Below are 22,046 nucleotides of genomic sequence, written 5' to 3' on the forward strand. Positions count from 1 at the left end.
GGGAGGGGGACATGCTGCAGGTGTTTTATATTTGGGGTGTTGGAGGGTAATTCCTGCAGCTGCCTCAGGAGTGGGGGATTGCTGCTCCCTGGGGTTATCCTGGGATGGTCTCCCACTCTTGCTCCATCAGGGGTTCCCTGGGGGGAGGCTGTGGCAGGAGGCAGAGGAGAAAGACCAGAGCCATGCACACACACACTTCAGCAGCTTTTTTTAATTTGGAACACTTTCTCCATAAAGGACACACCTTCAGTACAGTTAACAAATGGTTACACTGGAATCCTGGAGACAGCAGAATTCTACACCCACGATTGCACAGGACACCAATGGCTTGGCTCACTGGAATGCAGTATTGACTTCCAAACACTCTTTGCCTTTTGCAAAGATGGCTCTGCAGTCCTTCTTGCCATTACAAGGCCAATTCAGTCTCTGCTGTAGACAGACTCTAGTGGACAATAAGGAATTGTTGTCCCATCCCCCTGCCCTTGGAAAAGGTGCCATGGTGAAGCTCAGGGGGACAGGAGTTACTGCACTGCTAAAACGGGGGGGCACTGCTGGGGAGGTACCAGACATGCTGCAAGAACACTTTGTACAGGTTAAGACTATACAGGTACAGGAATGCAGACAGAATCCACCTGGGCCCTGTTACAGCCTCCACCAACAGCTCACCCCCTGTCACAGCTGAGCAGTGACACTGCCTGAGACAGGAGAACCCAGCCCGGCCCCAGCCACGCCCCACAACACCCAGAACTGGAAGGAAGAGCATTTGTTTTCTCATGTTCATGAGCAGCAACACCAGAATCCATCATCCAGTGAGTATCTACACCAAGAGCTTTTCCTACATTTACAGTCTTTTAAATTTGCTCTGCAAATTTGGCACACACTGTCTTGTTTTGCTTTTAAAGGCCCCTTTGAGTCCGAGTTCAGCAGAAGCTCAGTTGCTGCTGCTGAAGCTTTGCTGTCCTTCCCCCAGGAGGGGCAGCAGTTTGCAGGGAGCACATCTCCCACCACTTCTGTGAACAGCCAGGGTTCCAATTTCAAACGGAATTGTTTAAAAGTCTGACATTACAGCAGTTGGTGAAAAGGGTGACTCGTGTTCCAACACTCAAATGGTCACAGCTGGCACTGGGACAGGAGCACAGGTGTTGGGCTGTGTGATGGAACAGGGAGGTGAAAAGGAAAAACCATGCAAGAGCTGCCTGCCCTCCTCTCCACACCAAAGGAAGTTCCTCCAGGGACTTGTGCCGTGCCTGCTTCACAAACAAGGAAAAGCCCACAGTGTACACACCCCAGTCCTGCAGGTCTGCCTTTGGGAGCAGCTCCACAGGCCCTGGGGCCACCAAGGAGCCCAAAGCACTTGCCCAACTCACCTCCTTCCCGCCAGGCTGCAGCCATGAGCTCACCCTGGCACCACCACACCTGGGGAAAGCTGTGCCCACGAGCCATAAAAACACAGCAAGGAAAAGCCCCCCAGCCCTGGAGCACTCTGAGCCAGCACAGCCAGGGCTGCTGAGAACAGCCCAGACACAGGGACCAGCAAGGGATGCTGGAAGGCCAGAACAGCCCCTTCCCCTGCTCTCTCGCACTGGGACCACCCAGACACACGACCAAAAATATTTTACTGTGAAAAAGTTCAAGGTGCAGTTCCTAAAGAGCTCAGCTTGCTGAAGAGGGTGCAGGATGTGGTGTAGTTTTGCCAGACAAGAGGCTCCTTTACACCTCCTGCACAGGTGAAGTAGTCCCCAGTTACAGTAACTAACCCTGTAACCTGTTACACATTAGTTTTTGGCAAGGGAGGGTGGGAACCCAGAAAAAAGCTTTCCTTTCTGTTCTGCAGCTCCTACTAAAGGCCTGTAGTTTTGTCTCCAAAGTCTACCCAGCCATTGGAAAACTGAATGAAAACATCTGGTCCTGGATTTATGCATCAGGACCTGGCTGCTGTCACCCACAGCTCAGCAAATAGTGAGGAAAAGTAAAAAAACCCCAATCTGGTAATTGCCAAATAAGACTCAAGCCACACTTCAAAGTCACCTTTATGTGACAGTAAGTGTCATCTCTAGACCTGACAGCTCTGCCATCTGTTAGTCATTACTAGGGTGGGAAAAACTGCTTTTGGGTGTCAGGATTATGAAGGGAATTAATTGCTAGGGTGAATAAAATGCTTTAATTCTTGTAATGAGTGGCAAGGAATTGAGCTTGTATGATGCTTTTTTGGCTGTTTTTAAGGCATTCCTCTTCAAAACCACTGGTTCTGACTTTATGTCAGTAGCAGGATATACACTGCTAAAAATAGGATCTAAGCACTTAAAATATATAGTCATGTGCATTGCAGTTTGGAGCATTTTCTGTCACTTTTGAAGGTGATGAAGAAAAGCAGATCTCTGGCCAAGTATAAGAAGGAAAAACATCAAGGAATGGGGAATAACTAAGAAGTTTTGGACAGCAAGATCTGCTCCTTCAGCCTCCTTTTAACTGAATTGTTAAGTCCAAGAATTGGGTTTGTACCATCAGGATCATCAACACCTGCAACAGCTCAGGAATCTGTCCAGCTGCATCCATGGAACTCCAGCAGTGCAGGAGGAGGAGGAGGAGGAGGGATGCTCATGTTACCTCTGGACATTTATAGAACAAGAAACCCAAACCTGGCAACTGAGTGATCACAAGAATTTCCTGCCTCTGCTGCCACATTCCTCAGTGTAATTTAACAGCCTGGGAGCAGAACCAGGGGACAGCACAGGAGCCCCCCTGAGCAGTGCAGGACACCAGAGAGCTGCACTGCCCCCTCCAAGCTGCAGCAACACAATTCTTCAGCTCCTGCAGGTCTGTGCCCTGCCCAGGAGTGTCTGGCAGTGGTTCCCTGGGTGCTGGCACTGCCCTGGCAGAGGGGGCAGGAACAGCTTCACTCAGCACCTGCCCTGGACACCTTCCCCAGAGAGCTCCTGCCTTCACACCTCGTGCCATCCCCAGAGCAGAGCACACCTGCCCCACCTCAGGCCAATGCTCAGACATGCACACGACTTTTACCAGCTTTTTTCTGTTTGGATTTTTTTTCTTGGTTTTTGGTTGTTTGTTTTTTTTTTTACCACAGAGAAGGGATTCCAGGCACTGCTCAGCTTTAGGAGATGAGAAACAACCGGTTGTAGCTCCATATTCTAAATTACATTTGTGAAAAGAGATTACAAAACAGTGCATTTCTTGTGCTTTTCTTTCTGTATCTGAATTCAACAGAAAAACGGCAAGGAGTTAAATTCTCAGTACAGTGTTCTTTTTCTTTAGGATTAGCATTTATCTGTTCAGGAGATACACAGCTCACTCATATCCACATTTCAGCAGCATTCAGATTCTTCACAGAGCCAATGGTTTTAAAAAAAAAAGTACTGAGTTATGAAATAAGATCAATATCCAGTGTCCTGCTAATAAAGTCATATTTTAATATAAAATATTCATACAGCATACTCTACACCTCATTCTCTCTGCTAGCTGAATACTGTTACTGACTATTCAAACAGAAAAACTTCAACCACTTTGCTCTTCAACGTTTTGGAGGGACAATAGTTTCCAGCAGCTACTTTGATCACAGTAGTGGGGGAAAGAACAGAGGGAAAGACAGGGGTTTATGTTCCAAAACTCTAGATTAGGTTACGAAGTCGGCTGAAAGAGGGAAGTTTTTCAGAATGTAAGGACTGATCCCACTCAGTGGAACACGAAACACTGCACTCATTAGTGTTTCCATTAGAAATTCTCCTTCCTACACTACAAGTCACCCTTGTGCTCTCTCTTCCTGCCCAGTACGAAACCTTTTTCCCCTCTAGAAACAAAACTTAAGTCATTGCTCCCCTCTGTTGTCTTCTGCTCTCTCGGTTAGAGTTAAATAATAATTAATGTTGCTATAAAGATGAGTTAAAAACCTCAGCCACAGCCTTGGAGCCCAGCAGGGTGTCTGTCATGTTTCAGGGAGCTGATTAATGTCCGTCAGTTTTGTGTCGTTCAGGATTGCACGGATCCTCTCCAGGGAATCTGCCTGCCGGATCCTCTCCAGCTGCACCTGCAGGGAACCAACACAGGCACTGCAGTCAGCAGGGGGGGGAGCCCAGAGCCAGGCCCAAAGGGGGGAAAGAGCAGAGCCAGGCCCAAAGGGGGTGAGCTCAAACCCAGGCCCAAAGGGGGAGAGCCCAGAGCTCACACCCAGACCCAAAGGGAGCCCCCGAGGGATCCAACATCACCAGGGGCTGAAGAAATGCAAGGTGTGAAGGAGCACAAGCTTAATTTGGGCCTAAGGATGGGAGGAAGGAAGACATGAGGCAGTTGTGATTTTACAATAATCCCCCACTTTCTGGGGGGCTCCAGCCATCACCAGCACTCTGTGTTTTGTCTCATGTCCAGTCACTGACACTACTGGAAAACTGGAGATGTGCAAAATCCCAGGAGCAGCCCCACAGGTGCCTTGGAGCCTCTCAAGGTCACAGCCAAAATGCTCTTGGAGCAAACATCCCATTTCCAGGCTCACTCCTTGCTTTGCTGATGGTTAAAGAGGATTATTCCCTGTCTGCTGAAAAGGGGCCCAGCAGAACTGTGGTGGCATCAATGCAAAGAGAGCACAACTGATTTCTTTCTCACACTTCAACTTTCACCATCTTTGCAATAGGATCTGGGTTGCAGTTATAAATCCCCAACTAGCATTTAACTGTTTTTTAACCCTTCCTCTGATTGCTGATAACTAATTTGGCTGGTGGACCCCTCAGACAAGGGGTACCTACTCAGGCTCTCACTGACAAGGCCAGGCAAGGGAACAACCCTGCCAAGAAACCACAATCCTCCTCTGATGGTCATCTCACTGTGCACAGTGCACATGGCACGAGCCATTGCTTAAACTGGAGCACAGACTGATGGGCAGTAACTGCTTAGGGCAGAAAGAAAACACAAAACACTGAGCTGCAGCTCTTACTGAGCTCAAGGTTCACTAAACTACCTGCAAGCTGTGGAAGAGTCCACCACATACCTTCCAAGTGGTGGCTGTTTGCTCTAAGAACTGCATAAACCAGTGCTTTAAAACCCAAAAAGTGAGGATAAGGACAAACAAGAAGCAGCTTCCCTAAGTAGGACAACTCAATAGTCTCCTTTGTCCAACCACCTCCTCCAGACACAGAGCCAGAGAGGACAGGACAGATCTCTACTGTCCATCCAGCTAAACTGTGTCTAGTAAACAATTCTCCCACATTCTGGTGTTAATTTTCCAAGTAAACCTGAATGCCTGACTCAGAAATTGTGTAGTTTGAATTCTGCTGGATGTCACTGAGGCCAAGGACTCCAAAGAGATGGAGCTGAAATTCAGCACCTCCTCTGTGAGCAAAGCTGGAAGAAAGGGGGCACAAACTCTGGGAACACAGACCCTGAAGGTGAGCCCAGTCCAGCCTGGCTTCCCCAGGACACTGACAGCCCCCCTGCACACAAAGTGCAGCAGAGAACAGCCTGGCAAACCTGGATCAGCCTCAGCCCCCTGACAAAACTCCTCCCCTCAGCCACCTCTTGGCATCTCACATCAACCACAGGTTCACTTGGTGGAGGAAATACAAGGATAACACAGACAATAGCAAGGACAAGACTTTGAGAATGTATAAACAGAAAGCAGTAACTGTAACACTAAGAACCATTTCATATATTCAGATCAAGCAGCACCAGCTCCTTACTCTGTCCTCAAATATTTGCACCTGAATGATTTGCTATGAAAATATCACGTTGGAAGCATCAGGAGATGGACAAGGAAAAACATTGGTCTGGAAGAGCCATCATCCTTGGCCCTGCCCAGTTTCTTTTAGTACAATCACTGAAAATTAGCTAGAACCATGTAATCAGGATGGAATCCCAAGAGCTTTAATAACAACAATATCATAGCAGGAATACCCAATCAGTTTATTACACTGACAAATTCTAAAGGAGATCATAAATACCAACATAAGAAAATTTACAACTGCTATTTCTTATTTTACTCAGCTCTGGAGAAATAATGAAAATAAAGCAGCCCTTTGGACTCTCTTACCTGAAGTGTCTGAGAAAGCTTTACAAAGTCTCTCTGCACTTGCTCACTGACATCCAATTCAGTCTGCAACCTCTGGGCTTTGTTCTTCTCTTCAAACACCAGCTGCTCAAGGTTGGCCTGAAAGGAAAAGGTTCTTTTGCCTGAACTGAATAAAAATCAGCAGCTTGTATAAACTGATTCAAGTGTGATAGCAGAGGAAAGCAGCACAGCATTCACAGGGCCCTGGCAACAAACTAAACCAGTCTTTCCACACCTCAGTTTTCCAAAGTGCAAAATCAGGGGCTAATACCCATTAACAGGTGCCAATAGACTGCTTAAGGCATGGAAAAGCCCAAAGCCCTTTAAGAGCACCATGAGCAGGGATCTCAAAGCACAAAGGCAGAGTTCTGAGTTTTAGTGCTCTAAGTTCATGGTAAGGGCAGTAATTTGCTGCTGGCAATGTAACTGTCTTGCTGTCCTGAGCATTAGTCAGAGAAGAGTTGGGGGAAAGGGCATAAAAAACCAAAACCACAACAAGAGAGGGCAGAGAGTGAGTGCTCAGATCACAATTATTTCACCTGAGTGCTGAAGTAGAGCCCCTTCCTACAGCAACTACCAAAAAAAAAAATTTCTCAAAAGCATCAAAGGATCCAAGCCAAGGTTTGGTTCTCAGGACACTGCACAGGCAGGAATGTTCCTGAGCCTTCTCTTGGGAGGGCAACCCAAGGGATGGTCAGGTCAGCAGCAATTCAGAGCCACCACTTTACAAATCCCAGTGAAAACAGGGGTGAGGATTTAATCACATCCAGAGGACATTATTGCCCTGCCAGTTTCTTACCAACATTCAAAAGCTTCTTTTTTTCATTCTTAGCTGTGTCATTCTCTGACACAGCTGCTCATCACAAAAGATGCAGATACACTTCACATCCAGACATCATAGCTACCTTTGCTGCAGTCTCCTTCTTCAGCTGTTCTTCTAGAGCATTCTTTGCCTCCTGCAGACTCTCCAGCTGCTGCAGGTTTTCCTGTGAAGAACTTTCCAACTGTATAATAATAATATAAAAAAAAATTAACTAAACTTCAAAACATTTCCATGTCCCACAGTCCCTCCATAAGGAAGCCTAAGTATCTTTCAGATACTTAGGGAAATCAGGGACTCAGAAACAAACCTAACAATTCTCTTTTAGGGGCAGAGAAAACACCTGAATATCATCACTTTCTCTCTATTTATTTACTTCTGCAGCTGGAGAGAAATGTCCAAACCTGACATTTAGGTCAGTGTTAGGTAGTCTAGTAGTAGTTAGGAGTTAGTTAATCCAATATTTAGGTTACAGATTAATAAAACAGAACACCTTTTAAGGAACAGAACTATGAATGTGTCCTACTCCTACATTAGCATCAATTCAGGAAAGAGGAAAAAAAAACCCCTTTATTAAAAAGCCCCACATCACCAAACCCAAAATCCCACAGTAAAAGGACTTCTTACCTGTTCCTTTTCCACTTTTATTCTTTCCAGTTCAGCTTTTAAACTGGAAATGGAAGCTGCAAAACAAGAATATTAAAACTTAAATGCCAGAAGCACAGGGAATTGTTCATACCTTGTTTACCTCTGTTAATATTTAAAGGAGAAATAAGCTCGTGTTACATCAAAGGTACCTCTAAAGCAAACAAATAATTGTATTTTTGTTTTCAGCTGCAGAGTTTTGGTGTCTCTGCTTTCAGAAGTGCACAGTACTTAGAATTCAGGTAAGTCTACACACAGAATTCAGGTAAGTCTACTACAAAATCAAGTCTTTGTGCATCTTAATAATTCCTTATATTCCTATTCTGAGACAACTTTACCCCTGCTCACCTATTTCCTCTTTGCAATTCTCTATTTCCAGCTGTAGAGTTTCTTCTATATTTTCTTTCAAATATTGTTCAGCTTGGATCTGTTCCTTCAAGAAGAGGATCTCAGCCTTCAGCTTCTCCTCGAGGTGATCTGCTGCTGTCCTCACACTGATGATGTCCTGCCTGTACTTGAGGATCAGCTCCCGGAGCTCCTGGATCAGGATTAGCAGAGATGTGCATTTGGCATCACCCAGCTCTGGGCTGTCTGCACAAGGACAAAGCTCTGCTGCCCCAGGGTCTGTCCTGACATCCCAGACCCTGCTCCCAGCAAGGAATTACAGCCACAGTCAGCTTGGCCACAGGAAATGAAAGCACAGCAAACCTCCCCATGGGTTTATGATGCTCCCTCCCCTGCTCCTCAGCCCCACCAAATCTTTTAGGCTGAAAGGAAAGGAGTGGCCATGGAAGGGATGATAAGGCTTATCATTATTCAAGGCTTTGGATTATCACTGGTTTTAACTGGACAGAAGTGACTGACTTCACTTGAATTACTGAATCAATACAGTGGGGCTCTGCTGACTGAACACTTGTGTGCCCAGTTGGAAAATGCAGCTTGAACTGGCTGAACTGGGCCAAACCCACACTCCACTGACCACAGAGCAGCTGTCAGGCCACAGTTAACTGGTTTTACAATCCATCCATGCCCTGAGGCAGCCATGGCACAGGGGGACCACTGGCTGGCTTTGTCCATCACAGACTTCCAGGGTTAAAACCCCAATTACTGTTCTTTGTGCTGTTTGAGACAGCTTTTTGATAAAGAATAATACTCCAGTGAGATCAAGTCACAAGCACTGTTGGTGGTAATGATTTAAAAATATTTTACCTCTGTTGCTTCTGGTAGAATGAAATCTTCAGCCTGCTGTAAGGACACATGCAAGCTGTGTTTTCCTTGAAGACTTTCATTATCTTTTTGCAGTCTCACCAACTCTTCTGAAACCTGCTCCCTTGACTGTGTCAGGACAGCCTAAAATGCAAAGAAAAGCATAAATTCACACTTGGGGTCATGCTCAGATCTCTTCTGCCCCATTTACTACCTTTACTTTCAGCAGTCTGGTGAATTGATATTCTTTGCAAAGAAGGGAAACAAAATGATGCTGTGGATCAACACCAGCAGCTCCCTCTTGCCTGGCAAGGCCAACTTAAGGGTCCAGGCAGAGAGGAGGAAGGCAGTGATAAATAAAATACAGCTTTGTTCAGTGTCCCACTTTCCTCCTGTGTTCATCCATTAGCTGGCTGTGCTCATGGAGGGGAAGGAGGAGCCACAGGTGCTTCCAGGAGCTGCAGGGATGTTTAACAACATCACCTCAGCACCCAGCTCTAAGAGCAGGTTAACCAAAAACCTGAAATATTCACCCTGAAACTTCCCATGGTGGGTGTCTGCCTCCCACTGATCCTCCCAGGAGAGCACCAGAATAGCTGACCCCATGGAAAGGAAAGGGATGAGGACATGGCTTTGCTTGCATTTCAAAAGAAAAAAAAAAAAAATCCAGAGGGGTTTTCCAAGAGGAATGGAAATGGGGAACCAGGGACTTGAGCAATAGCAGGAGAAGCAGACTCAGATCAAGACATTTTCTGAATCTCCTGTACATCCACCAGATGTGTTCTCATACAGAGTATCTCTGCCAGCAATGCCCTGATGTGCTGCACACACTCTCTGATGCCCAAAAATGCAATGCTGGTGTTCATGAGGATGAATTCTCCTGGTCCCCCAAAAATGCTGTGCCAGGGAGGAAAAAAGAAGAAACTTGATTCTGATAAAGAAAGGAATTAACTGCTCCAAGGAAGTCAAACTTAGTTTAAACATGAGGTCCTCTTCCTATTCTCTGGCTTAATTCCAACAAGATGCTCAAAAATAGTTTTAAAAAATTAAGCTTCCATACATATCTCTCCCTGGGTGTTAGGGCTGCTATTTTAAGTCTGACCTGCAACAACACTGATCATTCATCTCTAAAACCTGAGAAAATATTCACTAATGATGGTACTTGTGATGAATCCTAAAAAGAGGCTTGAGAAACTCTTCTGTCTTCAGATTTGAGGTGAAGTTGAGCTAGCAAAGAGACATGGAATTGGACAATGAATAAGGGGGAAAGAGGCTGGCCTGTGATCTCCCTGCTCCTGAATGTGCAGGAACACAGACAGCAGGACAGAATGACACAAACTGATCCAGCCCCAGCACCTGCATCAGAGCTCCCTGGACCAGGCCCTTTGCAAGTGAAGATGCTCAGCCCTCTCCAGCCAAGCCTGGCTGGGCACACCAAGCCTTTTACAGACACACTGAGCTCCCAGGGTCAGACAAACAGGCTGCTCATGGATCTCTGGAATTAACCTGTCTTACCATTTGCTCCTGGACACTTCTCTTGGCTTGCAGAAATGCCTGCTGCAGCTCACTGAGGAAGTTCTCTGACTTCTGACACTTGGCCATGAGCAAGGAGATCTTAAAGAAAGAAAATACAGACAGACATGTAAGATATAAAGCATGGAACAGACACTGAAATGAAATTAAGTTCTCTTGCCTGTTATCATTACTAATAAATACTTTGAATTTTCAAACTAAACCACTGAAGTCTATGCTAATTCTTCACTCAGTCAAGCAGGAAAGCAGCTCCAGGCAGTAAGGACAGATGCTGTGTTTCTGCACCAACAATATTTTTATATTCTATTTACTAAACTCTGAATCAACAGTTAATTCTAATAAAATTTACATAAAAGCCACATCAGAGACACTGAAGGGAAACTGAAGAGCTTTTTTCTAAGTTTTCATCATTCTTTGAATTTTTGTACCTTTCTCTGAAAGCACTCACCTTCAAAAACTTTACAAGTCATTCCACAACAACACATGTAAGATTAATCATTACTTAATTAACAGCACCCTGCTACAGCCAGAAGAACATATAAACATATTTCTGTTGTCTAAGCTGGACTTTGTCTAATGATTGTTTCTTTAGTAAGAAAAAATACTGGGTAGGATGGAAGAGACAAAGTTCCAGCCCAAATGAAGTAAATTCAGTGTAAGCTTTAATAGGCCAAAGATGATGATTTTTTTTTTCTTTTTATTTTTAACTATGACTACCACCCATTATATTTGGCTTCATTGTTCCAGAGGAATTAGGTACACATCTCAGGCTGAAAAATCCTTCCAGTGGGCTATTATTTTAAAGGAGTTCAGTGCCTATTTTGGCCCTGCTAATGCCTGCTCAGCTCCTCCTTACTGCATTCTTCACCACAAGTCCATTAACTGGGTGTCAGATGCTGGTAAGAGCAGGTGGTGGAACAGAACCACTCTTCTAGGAACAAAGCTGTGCCCAGAGCACAGGGCTCTGTTTGCATGTTTGGGTCATTTCTGACACAGGTCACTCCAAAACTCAAACATTACTCAAACCCCTACAGCCACCCTGTAATGGAACTCATGATTAGAGATGATATTTTAAGGCCAAAATTGGGTAACACAAAATTAGAGACACAACAGATTTCTCTAGAAACTGTGGCAGACTCAGGTGGAGCATAACTAACCCGAGAAATTCTCACTGGAGTTGCCTCTACAGCCAGCAGCCCATCCATATCTAACAAACCACAAGTTTTTACATACTTTTGAAGACCATTTCATCATTCCTGGATCTCAATTACCAAATCCTTGTACCTGATTAGAGGAGTCTTCAGCACTTTGTTTCATGTAATCCTCCAATTCCTGTTTATCTTTCATTGTCTTTTCCAGCTGGTCATTAGCTTGCCTCAGCATCACCTGCAGCTTTTTCACCTGTGTTGTCACAACAAAATTAATTCATTTTTCATTCTCTTGGAGATAATTTATTTTCTGAACCCCTTCACTCCTCAAACCAACAACATAAAATCCCTCAAAAATCCAAAAATCCTATGAAACCCAGAAGCTCCTTTGCTGTTGAAACAGGTTCTAGCACAGATTATCCCTCTGAGGAAACATGGGACATCAAACTGCACTGGACCATGGCCATGTAATGACTTCAATCACTTATTTCAAAGCACAATGTGACTCATGCCTTCCACACCCATCTGAAAATTATTCTTTGGTATATGGCAGGAAACAAATAGCCCCCAAGACTTGAAAGTCATTTTGTGCTGCTAGGATGAGGTCCTTTTCTGTTAACAGATCTTACAGTATCAAAGATAATAGAATTTAATGCATGACAAGCATTTTAAAATATAAATTATTAAAGATACTGACTTCAGCATGGACATAATACTTTTTATAGAACACTAGTGCATGGCCTTACAGCATCAAAAAAAGAGTTCTTCAAGGTTGAATCCCTAAGAAATTCATGTACTTGACCACACATGAATAACAAATCAAGTTATGTCAAGTTATCCAGTATGTTGATATTTGTCAATTAAAACCAATGAATAAAACAGCAGCCTCAGTAATTCAAAAAGCTGCAAAAGCCTGGCTAAAGCAATGAGAGAATTCCCACCTGGTCTCTGGTCTCAGCCTCCTGGATCTGGATCCCTTGCAACTGCTTCTCATAATTGGAGCACATGTCACAGCGCCTGCCCAGCTTGTTCCCTGCATTCTGCACCTGCAGGACACAGAGTCAGCACCTGCCTGAGCCAGGGGAGCCTCCAGGGAATGCAGGAATGCTACACACACTCAGCTCTGGTGTGGCCACAAAGCATTGCAGACAAAAGACAGAATCATGTAAAGGCAGGATTGAGTTGCTCTAAGATTGAAGGATAACTCAAATCAGCTGGGGGAGATCAGCTGAGGATAACTCAAATCAGCTGGTGGAGATCAGCTGAGGATAACTCAAATCAGCTGAGGATATCAGCTTTTCCTGCCATGGGTCCCACCTTTAGGACAAAAAGCCATGACACAAAGAGTTCATCAAGTCACTGCTGTGTTCTTCTGACAAACAGAAACCAAACAGGAGAGAAGAAAATAACAATGTTGGGGCAGGCAGCAGGGAAAGCAAGAGTAAACCTGCTGTCCTGCTGGAACTGCAATGGTTTTGGACAAAGGGACAAGTGGAAGTTTTATCAAAGTTCCAGCTGCAGGTCAAGTTTGAGCTGAATCTGTGCTTGTATTTGCTGCTCCATGTCCAACCCACAGCAAGAGGCATTCACACCCCAGTGTGTGCTCCTGCCTCCAGAACACGTGGGAAGCTGCATTTCTGTTCTGGATTCTGAAACAGGGCTGAAGTAAAGTGTCATCAAAATGTCAACAGGGCAAGAGAACACTCAAGAGTAAGGATTTAACTCAGCTCTGAGCTCAGGATGCTGTAATTTCTCCAGATACAGCAAATCACTAGGTAAACAACAACAAAGCAACTTTACCAAAGGTTTGGAGAGACCTCCTAAGCAATGATTTGCACTAAGTCAAATTTCAACAAATTAAGGAAAAAAAAAAATCAGTAGTTTTTAATTTCATCTGTCCTTTTCTCCTTCACTACATTTTTTTTTTACTCCCATCTTGTCTCCCTTTTCACCTAGTATAGATTATTATCTGCCCCCACCTTTTCTTCCCCCTAAAGTGTTGCTCCTTGGCCTCTCTTCCTCTGAAAGAAAAACCACAGGAAACCCCAAATACTCCACTTTTCAGCAAAAAACCAAATACAAGCTTTGAACTGGCATCATATAAAGCTGCTGAAAAACTGACAGGCAGAACACCCAGAAGCAACAATTTCCTTGGTCATCCACAGTGCATCTGGCCCAGGGTTCAGTCTAATCTGCTGCTTGCTGCTCCCAGAAATGGGTTTGTGATGATGCAAGTCCCCAACAATTTCCTGGAGCCTCTCTGTGGTACTCTGTGCCTTGGGTATAGTTTGGCTGCTCATTTCCAAAGTGTAGAGCCCTCAGCAAACACTCCGAGCACACAGAGCAGCACCCCCAGCTCTGCTGCTTCTGCTCCTCTCTGCCTTCCACTCATCCCCAGCTTCACTAAAATGCCCTTTCCACAACTTCCCATTTTCTCCTGAAGTTCTCCCACCTTTTTCCCCCCTCTCAGACAATACTGAGCTCCACGGCCTCCTCCTAAAATCCAAAGCACCTTGTGTTTAGTAAAGCTGCCTGTCCCAGGAGCAGGGCCAGCTCATCCACCTTACACTGGATGTGTTTCACCTACAGAAGCATCCCAAGAGGGGAAAGTGAACATCTGCCCTGGATGTGAGCTGCTCCTTTCCCAGCTGGCTCTGGGCAGAGCCCAGGAGGAGGAGCAGGCAGGGGGACTCACCTCCTTCTGCAGCAGGTTCCACTCAGTCTCGCTGACCAGGCGGTACCCGCTGGGGGACACATAAGCACTTTCCACGCCCTGGGTGACACTGGAGAGCAGGGAAGCAGTCTCTTCTTGCTCTGGTGTCATTGCTTTGATTGCTTTTTCCTGATCTTTGGTCAACATGAACCCGCTGGGCATTTGCAGGGATCCAAGGGAAGCCGTATCAAAGTTCTCAGACACTGAATCTGCTCCAACAAGTGGTCCAAAATCTGACTCATCCAGGTTCCCAGCAGATTTTGCTTTGTTGTTGTACCCTAAAGCTTTGGACTGTAAGGATCCAGATGTGCCCAGACTGTCTGTTGACTGTGCTCTCCTAAGTCCATCTTTAAACATATCAGTGTCTGGTTTATTGAAGGATTCGCCAGAGGAAAGAAGCAAGTCTGCATCCAGGGAATGGACTGAGCCATGGGTGCTATTCACATGCACCTGGAAGTGAAAATCAAGGAATAAAACAAATATTTACTCCATTTTAATGGTACAGGAGGAATGCTGGACACTAATTACAAGGCATGGCAAAGGCAAGATTAAATTTCTTTGGCAAGAACATCCGCTCTCTAAGTTTAAGGTCACAGAGGAAAGGACAGAGAACTGAAATGAACCAGCTAAAATTCAAAACCAAATAAAACAAGTTTAAAAAGTCTTCTGTTAATAGAGTGCTTCTGTAAGACTACCTTCCTGCCAGACAAGCAAGGACATAGGCACCTCCCATCTTCCAATATTTGAGGCAAGATGCTTCCCCTGAAGAGATGTACCAGCAACATTCCCTCTGCAACCATAATCTACACAACAGAAGGCAGATACTCCACTTCCAAAAAGAAATTCAGAAGTTTTTCATAAAACAAAACACTTTGTTTTAGCATTAACACAAAAATAAACAGAGAAAAATATACTTAAAGTCTACTCTATACTAACAAGTACATGTTGGTCTTCTATTTTTCTCTTCTGCTTTGAGTGTCTAACAAAATACCAAAATATTTTCTTCACAATGTTATTTGTAAATAAAAAATAAAAAATTAAAAAAAAAAAAGGGGGGGAAAGGCTGGGCTTAAACCCAAGGATATCCTGGGGAATGCCAGCACCAAAAGCCATACAAATTGTCCTGTGATGTGTATCAGGCACATGGAGGCTCTCGATCTATTTTTGTTTTTTGTAGCACTGAAAAGAGAGCAGTAATGCTTTATTTAAAAAGCACATGACTGCTTTCAAAATACCTTCCAAAATATTATGCACTTCTGCTTTGCCATTAGACACATAAGGAAGTAACACTGGAACCAGGCTCTTGAGAAAAATTATCATTTCTGAAATAGGTCCAGAGACCAGCAGGCTGCTGGCACTTCCTGTAAGTGCTTGTAACCTAGAATAGATATATATATATATATATATATATATATATATATATATATATATAAGTACTACTGTTTTATGACTGTTGTAAATCCCTTGTTTTAATCATTTTTAGGAGTAATACTTATATTTACATGTATATATACAAGTTCATAATAAAAAAGTCAAGAGAATGCAGACTTACATAAAACTGCATTTTCAGGCTACAGCTGTTCTGTGATAACCAAAACAATATTAACAAATCATCTGTTTGTATTGCAAACTGCCCAAGAGAGAGGAGCTTAGAAGCTCTAACAAATTATACCAAGTTGTAAGAACTGATGAATAATATGACTGATTACAACATATAAAACATATTCTGAACAGCTAAAAAGGTCATAAATAACAAAACCAAACACACAGAGAAACCCAAACCACTCTGAAAATTATGCTCCTTCTCAAAACATACATTTTCCATGATGTATAAATCTGAGAAGCAAATAAGTGTTATGAATGATGGATTAAAGAATATGCTATGAACTGAGATTAAAGAAAACACCAGAATATTAATTTTTTGTTCCTCACCAATGTGCCTCATTTGCATATCTGGACATGGAAGATACAAACAGTATTTGAAACAGAAAGTGACTGTAGGCTAAAGGGTAGAACTAGATCTCAGCTCCATTTAGATCTCATGATTCTGAACATCTTCCTGCATTCTGAACTGTTATAAATCCTTGATAAAAGTAAAGGAATTACTTCAGAATACATATATTATATACTTTTTTTCCATTCAAAAATGATAAAAACCAGGCAAAACACTGGCTCACTCTGAAAATTCTCATGTCTCTTGAAGGTTAAATAAGCTCCTATAGCAGAAAAACTTTGTGGGTTTTTATTAATTTTTCCTATATTTGACTCACAAAACCAAAATGGACCCTAAGAAATGATAAGCACAGAATTCAGCAATTTGGTTGGCAAAGTAGCTACAAGACTCCTGCTGAATGTTCAGATACAATTGGCTTAATCCTGAACATTTAGGTGTGTTAGAATGTGCTTAGAAATCCCAGGAGAACCTACCAGCAGTTAACCTCCAGAATGCAAGATGTAAATTACCATTTTTAATGGCACCTCCCAGGATGGTGCACTGTTGTCTTCCAATCTTAATTAGGATTTATAGATTCAACTGCAACTCTGAGGATTTTTTATTGCCTAAGAAGATAAGAAGCTACAGGGAATAGAGGGCTGTAACTTTGCATTTGTATTTGCAATGAACACCCTGAGGAATGCCCAAGCACAAGTGTTTCAATTCAATTCAATTGTTTTACCTCTTCATTAGAGAGCTGGGTAAGGGTTTCTTCAGGGGCCAGAGAACATGAAGCCTTTGTTTCATCATCTGAATCTTTTTGCTTCTCTTCCTTTCTCTTGCTAAGCCTTTGCTGATCATCTTCTTCCTAAAAATCAGTGGTCAATAGAGCATGCACAGAAAATGGGATTCAATTTCCCCATAATAGTCATGACATCAGCTTTCATGACAAACTAAGCTACAAAGAAGACACTGAAAAGGATTATTTTGGTTAAAACCCAGTGGTTTTCACATAAATATTATTTTAGTTAATAAACACAGTGTTCATTTCACAAGGCACCCAAACTGACTGAAGTGACAACTTTGCATGTCCTAGAATGATTTTATTCAAAAAGCATATTACCTCGTTTAAAATTCTAATTATAAAGATTAGCAAGTAACAAAAGTAGCTGGTACATTGGCTATTGTATAGACTATAAATATATAACATAACTACACCCCTAAAAGACCCATTAACAGCCATTACACAATCATGTAATCACTTAAAAAAAAAGTGAAATAGGAAGAGATGATCACTAAATGATGGAATATAAGGAATCAAGAAAAACCCTAATAGATCACTAAGTCATAAGTATGTACAATCACTTGTGTGAGTTAATTTAAAATGAAAGTCTTAATTTATGCCTAGGATATGGATTGGAAGGCTGAAAAAACCTACAAAGAAGTGAAACTTGCTGACATCCTTAACCCAGACATTTTGCATCACAGATGACTATTTCTTCCTTCAAGATTAGTTTCTGGATATTCTTACATTTTCATTTAATTATTGGCAACATTAGAGTTCCTGTATACACCACTATTGAAATACTTGTCCCAATGGGGTCTGTTTTACCTGCCAGCTGTCACTCAAGGGGGAGATTTCAGTTCAAACTGCCAGTTCTCATTTTTTGAGCTATTACCACACTTGCACCCAACATGTGATTTCCATGCCTGTTACACCACAGTAAACCTACAGTATTACACAAAAATAAATAAAAGCAAGTAGAGGAAAGCAGCAAGTAACCTGATCCTTTTTTTTCAGCTCTTCCACCTGCCGGAGCTGCTCTGAGGTGAGCACAATTTCCATCCTCTGCATGTCCCTCATCAGCAGCCTCTGGGACTCCAGGAACTGGTCATTGGCTTTCTGCCACGTGTGTTTCAGCTGGTTGTGCTGCTGCCTCTCTTGCTCTAGGAGATGGCAAACTATGCAAGCAGAGAAAAAATTCCTCTGAACCACAAGCATTTAAATATCATTTCCAAAGAGAAGCATTTTCAGGAAAAAAGTAATTACTGGACTAATCAAGAACAGTTAGGCTTTGTTCAACAACTATTTAGGTTAATAATGTCTTATTTCAAACACCATTTTCTTGGCTTGTGATTAGGGATGTATTACTGACAGTTCAAGATTTCCCAGTGAGAAGACTAAAGCCTCAACTTCATTCATGAATTCTAACAGTTTTGGGGTTTTTTTTAGTGCTGGCTTCAGAAAACTGTCTTCTACATCCCTATTTACTTCAGCAGCAGGTCCTGGTTTCCACTCCTCTGCAGTGACTCTGGGCTGTGGTGCCCTACAGGGACATTTCCACACTCAGCACTGCCACACCTCAGGAAGCCAGGTCTATACATTATGGAAATAATGCTCATAATTATGCACAAATATAATACACACCTAAAATCACTTCAGAAAGCATGAAGCTTGCAATGCTTTAAAAACTTAGCAGATATTCAACAACAAGCCTTGAGGGAATGAATGACTCTGCTGGTTTTCTGACATAAGGGAATTCCACATTCAATTCTTCTGCAAACACTTTATGGCCTTTCACATTTAAAAGTCCTGCCTTCCTCTCCCAATTTCTTTTCATCAAGTTCAGGTAAGAAATGATAAAAGAATTCATAGCTCCACTGGGTTTCTCATCCTCAGTGGAAGAGAGTCAAAGGACTGTTGTTAGGTGGGTACCTTCATGCAGCTCCTTCCTCAACTTCTCTGCATCTTCTTGCAGGACTGATTTTTGTGTGTTGAGAACAGCCACATACATCTCCAAGTCTGTCCTACATGACTTCTCAGCTTCTAAATAATGATTCAGTTCTTTAACCTGAATAAAAAGAGGGAAATACCCAGCTCAGTGGGGGAACACTCTCAGACATTTCCTTCTTGTTAGAAGTTATAGTGCTGCCTTGTTCAGGTAATGTACAGGTGCTGAAGGACCAGTTTATTCGCAGAAATCCCAAATATTCAACTACCAGTGTGTAAGCAGGGCTTGTATTTATTTACTTGTGAATGAGTTACTCATTAAAATTCTAAGTCAAACCTATGAGTGTATCACAGTTATAGCAGCTGGATCACAGCAGCAGCAGCCCTGAGCACAGATGGTAAAAAGGGAAATATCTCAGGAAAGTGAAGTAATCAGTGCTGATAGCCAGGATCTAAATAGCTGATAAATGCTGATAAGCCAAGAACTCATTAGTTCAAAACAGAGTAATCAGAAACATAGTAGTCAGGAGAAAAAAAAAAAAAAAGACTATGAGGCAAGCTTGAAGTAAGCCTAAGAAGAGAGAAAACTTGGGGACAGACAAGAAAAGAAACTTTCCAACTCATGAAAGACTGTTGCAAAAAGGAAGGAAAATCTATCAACAAAAAAAGCAACTATATAAAGAAATACTGAATAAATATATTTGTATTTTCTTCATCTTGTTTTGGTTTTTTTTTGGATTTTTTAAATATTGGAGCTAACAAAGAACTGAAATAAGTGTCCTGCAGAATCTCCAGTCAGAACCTTTTAAGACAGGGTTACACAAACATCTGTCAGACATGATGCCTGGAGAAATGGATTCCATCTTGGAACAAGGAACAAATTGAAAGATTTCTTTATGGCACTATTCAGTTTTACAGTTTGCTGAGTCAGAAATCACAGGAGGTTTTATCTTAGAGAAAACCAAAGCCTTCAGGCAATTCCTAACTGGCTGCAGAGAGCTGCTGCTCATCCTCCTCAGCACAGCACGGGACGCGCCGACGCCAAGGCAGGGCTCAGGACAGCCTTGGGCTGTGACTGCCACTGATGGTGGGGACAGCTTTCCTGCCCTAGGACACCAAACCTTCCATCTGCTGCCCTTTAAGCCTTTCAAATGGGAAAGTCTGACTTCGTGGCTCCAAGTGTGCCAATAACCCAGAGGCCAGGTGGCTAGGAGAAGTGCAAAGCAGATATTTTTTAGAGTTTTTTCTATTATTAGTAGACTGGAGCTGTAAAATTTATTCTAAACCCAGATCACACACACACACAGAGTGCAACTCTCAAAACAAAAAGATGCAAAAATATATTTAGGTCAAACATGATATTTGAGCTCCAGGAGACAAGAAGGGCATGAAGAGTTTCCCAATACACCTTTTTATCTCTAATAAAACTTGACTTGTCTGCATCAAACTAGCACGCTGCAAGATATAAATCAAGATCCAGTTGGAGCTCCACCTCACCTCTGATGCTGCTTTTATTTTTTCTTCAGCTTCTGCCAGTTTCTCCTTTAGGGCTGCAATCTCTTTCTCCATGGGCATCACAACCGAGCGCAGCTTCTCAGCATCTTCCTGAGCCTGAAGTTCAGACAATAAATTGGAATGCACCATCAGAATTTTCACTACAGTTCCCATTACTGGAGACATTTGGAGAAAATCTCTACATCCACAAAAAAAGCTGACTAAACTTCCACTTTCAATGCTCATCTTACTGCTATTTATTTAGTTCAGCAGCCATCTCTGTGACAATGGGCTGATATTACTCCATTCACAGAAGGCAACTAAATTTTAATCTATGTATGGGTTCAGCCACAAGTATCTGTTTTAAAAGAGAATGTTAGCAAATCTATCCCTCTTGATGCCTGGGAGAAAATGTATGGATCAAGCATTTTAAACAATGTGCACTTTACTAAAGGCCTAACTGTCCCACAACCTGCTGCCACATATCACATATGAAAAACCCAAAAGAAGTGCATGATGAGGTACTGATCATGCAATTACTTACTCAAAAAGTTAAAAGCAAATGGAGCTGCACAGTAAAGCCCAGTGTAGCTCAGCTCTCTTTTAGAAGATAATTTTTCAACTTTACATTACTACTGACGCAGCATCAGGTTTTGGTGTTACTGTACTGAATATTTCAAACTATATATAGAAAATTTATCCCATGATTTCTTTCAAAAAGCAGTTCTGAGAAGATCAAAGAGCAGCAGAATTAGAGGACTGTTTCAAGGAAAGGGGGAAAAAGGGAAAACCAGGTAAAAATAGCAAGAATTAAGATGAGAAATTGCATTCAGGGTTCAAAACCAGAATTGCACATTAACGTGTGGCCCTGACATCCCCATTTCTTAAATGCTCTCCCTTTCCCTCAGGGCTGCACTGCAGACTTTCCAAGTGAAAGGAGCAGCTCCCACAGACTCCCCAGGAGCCAGGAGAACACTCAATACTCGCTGCAGTAAAACTCTCCAAGGCACAGAGAATTCCAGCATTCTCATTTGGGCTGGCTTTGTGCATCAGGCTCAGAAAGCTCAGCTGTACTCCGTCTTCTACTGGAAGAACTCAGCAGGGGAGAGAGGGCAGGGAGCTGTGCCCCAAAGCTGGAGTTTCAAAAGGTGACACCTTTCATAAAACCTCATCAGCAAAGACAGACAGTAAATGATAATACTCATGTCTGGTTTTGAAACTAGCCTAGAATGCAGGTTTTAGAGGTTACTCATTTGACTTTCAGTTTCTGGTGAGCTTATTGACAACTGTACTCCGAACAAGAGTTTCAGGAACAGAAATAGAAAATATTTTTAACCACTGAAGTTTTCTAACTTAAAATTAATAGACAAAATAAAATGTTATTGCAGTACCTGTCAATTATATATGCACTAAAATTTTAAGGCTTTACAGAAAATTCTGAACACAGCACTAAATTAAATGTCTTTACATTTATTTCTGCTACATTTGTCACTGCTGGAGTACCAATAAAAGCTGTGAGGAAAGCAAGGGATGTCACTTGGCAGTAAATTCAATACCAGGGACATGTGACTGTCATACACACCCAGACCCTGGTGCTTGCAGCCAGCAACTCAACAGTCACATTTTTCAAACAAATGGGAGCAGGAGTTCCACTTCAGACATTGCTTTATATTTCATTGATCATATCAGTTCTATTCATTTAATAGCATGAATTGAACATTCTTTTCTAATTATTCATGATAACTGCAGCAATATTTCACTGCCAGCCTGG

General features: G+C 42.7%; 1 protein-coding gene across 1 annotated transcript in view; it reads right to left on the bottom strand.

Moving 5' to 3' along the window:
- Positions 1-3,259: 3,259 nt before the first annotated feature.
- RABEP1 (rabaptin, RAB GTPase binding effector protein 1) overlaps positions 3,260-22,046 on the bottom strand; it is a 44,355-nt gene continuing 25,568 nt past the window's right edge. The window contains exons 5-18 of the mRNA XM_059866026.1: positions 20,279-20,392; positions 18,767-18,902; positions 17,834-18,012; positions 16,793-16,918; positions 14,100-14,567; positions 12,346-12,450; positions 11,541-11,657; positions 10,239-10,337; positions 8,727-8,867; positions 7,866-8,055; positions 7,500-7,555; positions 6,958-7,056; positions 6,035-6,151; positions 3,260-4,042 (exon numbers count right to left, since the gene is read on the bottom strand). Coding sequence (XP_059722009.1) covers positions 3,941-4,042; positions 6,035-6,151; positions 6,958-7,056; positions 7,500-7,555; positions 7,866-8,055; positions 8,727-8,867; positions 10,239-10,337; positions 11,541-11,657; positions 12,346-12,450; positions 14,100-14,567; positions 16,793-16,918; positions 17,834-18,012; positions 18,767-18,902; positions 20,279-20,392 — 2,049 coding nt within the window. The 3' untranslated portion in view covers positions 3,260-3,940. The remainder of the gene's footprint in view (positions 4,043-6,034; positions 6,152-6,957; positions 7,057-7,499; positions 7,556-7,865; positions 8,056-8,726; positions 8,868-10,238; positions 10,338-11,540; positions 11,658-12,345; positions 12,451-14,099; positions 14,568-16,792; positions 16,919-17,833; positions 18,013-18,766; positions 18,903-20,278; positions 20,393-22,046) is intronic.

The sequence above is a fragment of the Haemorhous mexicanus genome, chromosome 22 (assembly GCF_027477595.1).
Source record: "Haemorhous mexicanus isolate bHaeMex1 chromosome 22, bHaeMex1.pri, whole genome shotgun sequence".
NCBI classification, from domain to species: Eukaryota; Metazoa; Chordata; class Aves; order Passeriformes; family Fringillidae; genus Haemorhous; species Haemorhous mexicanus.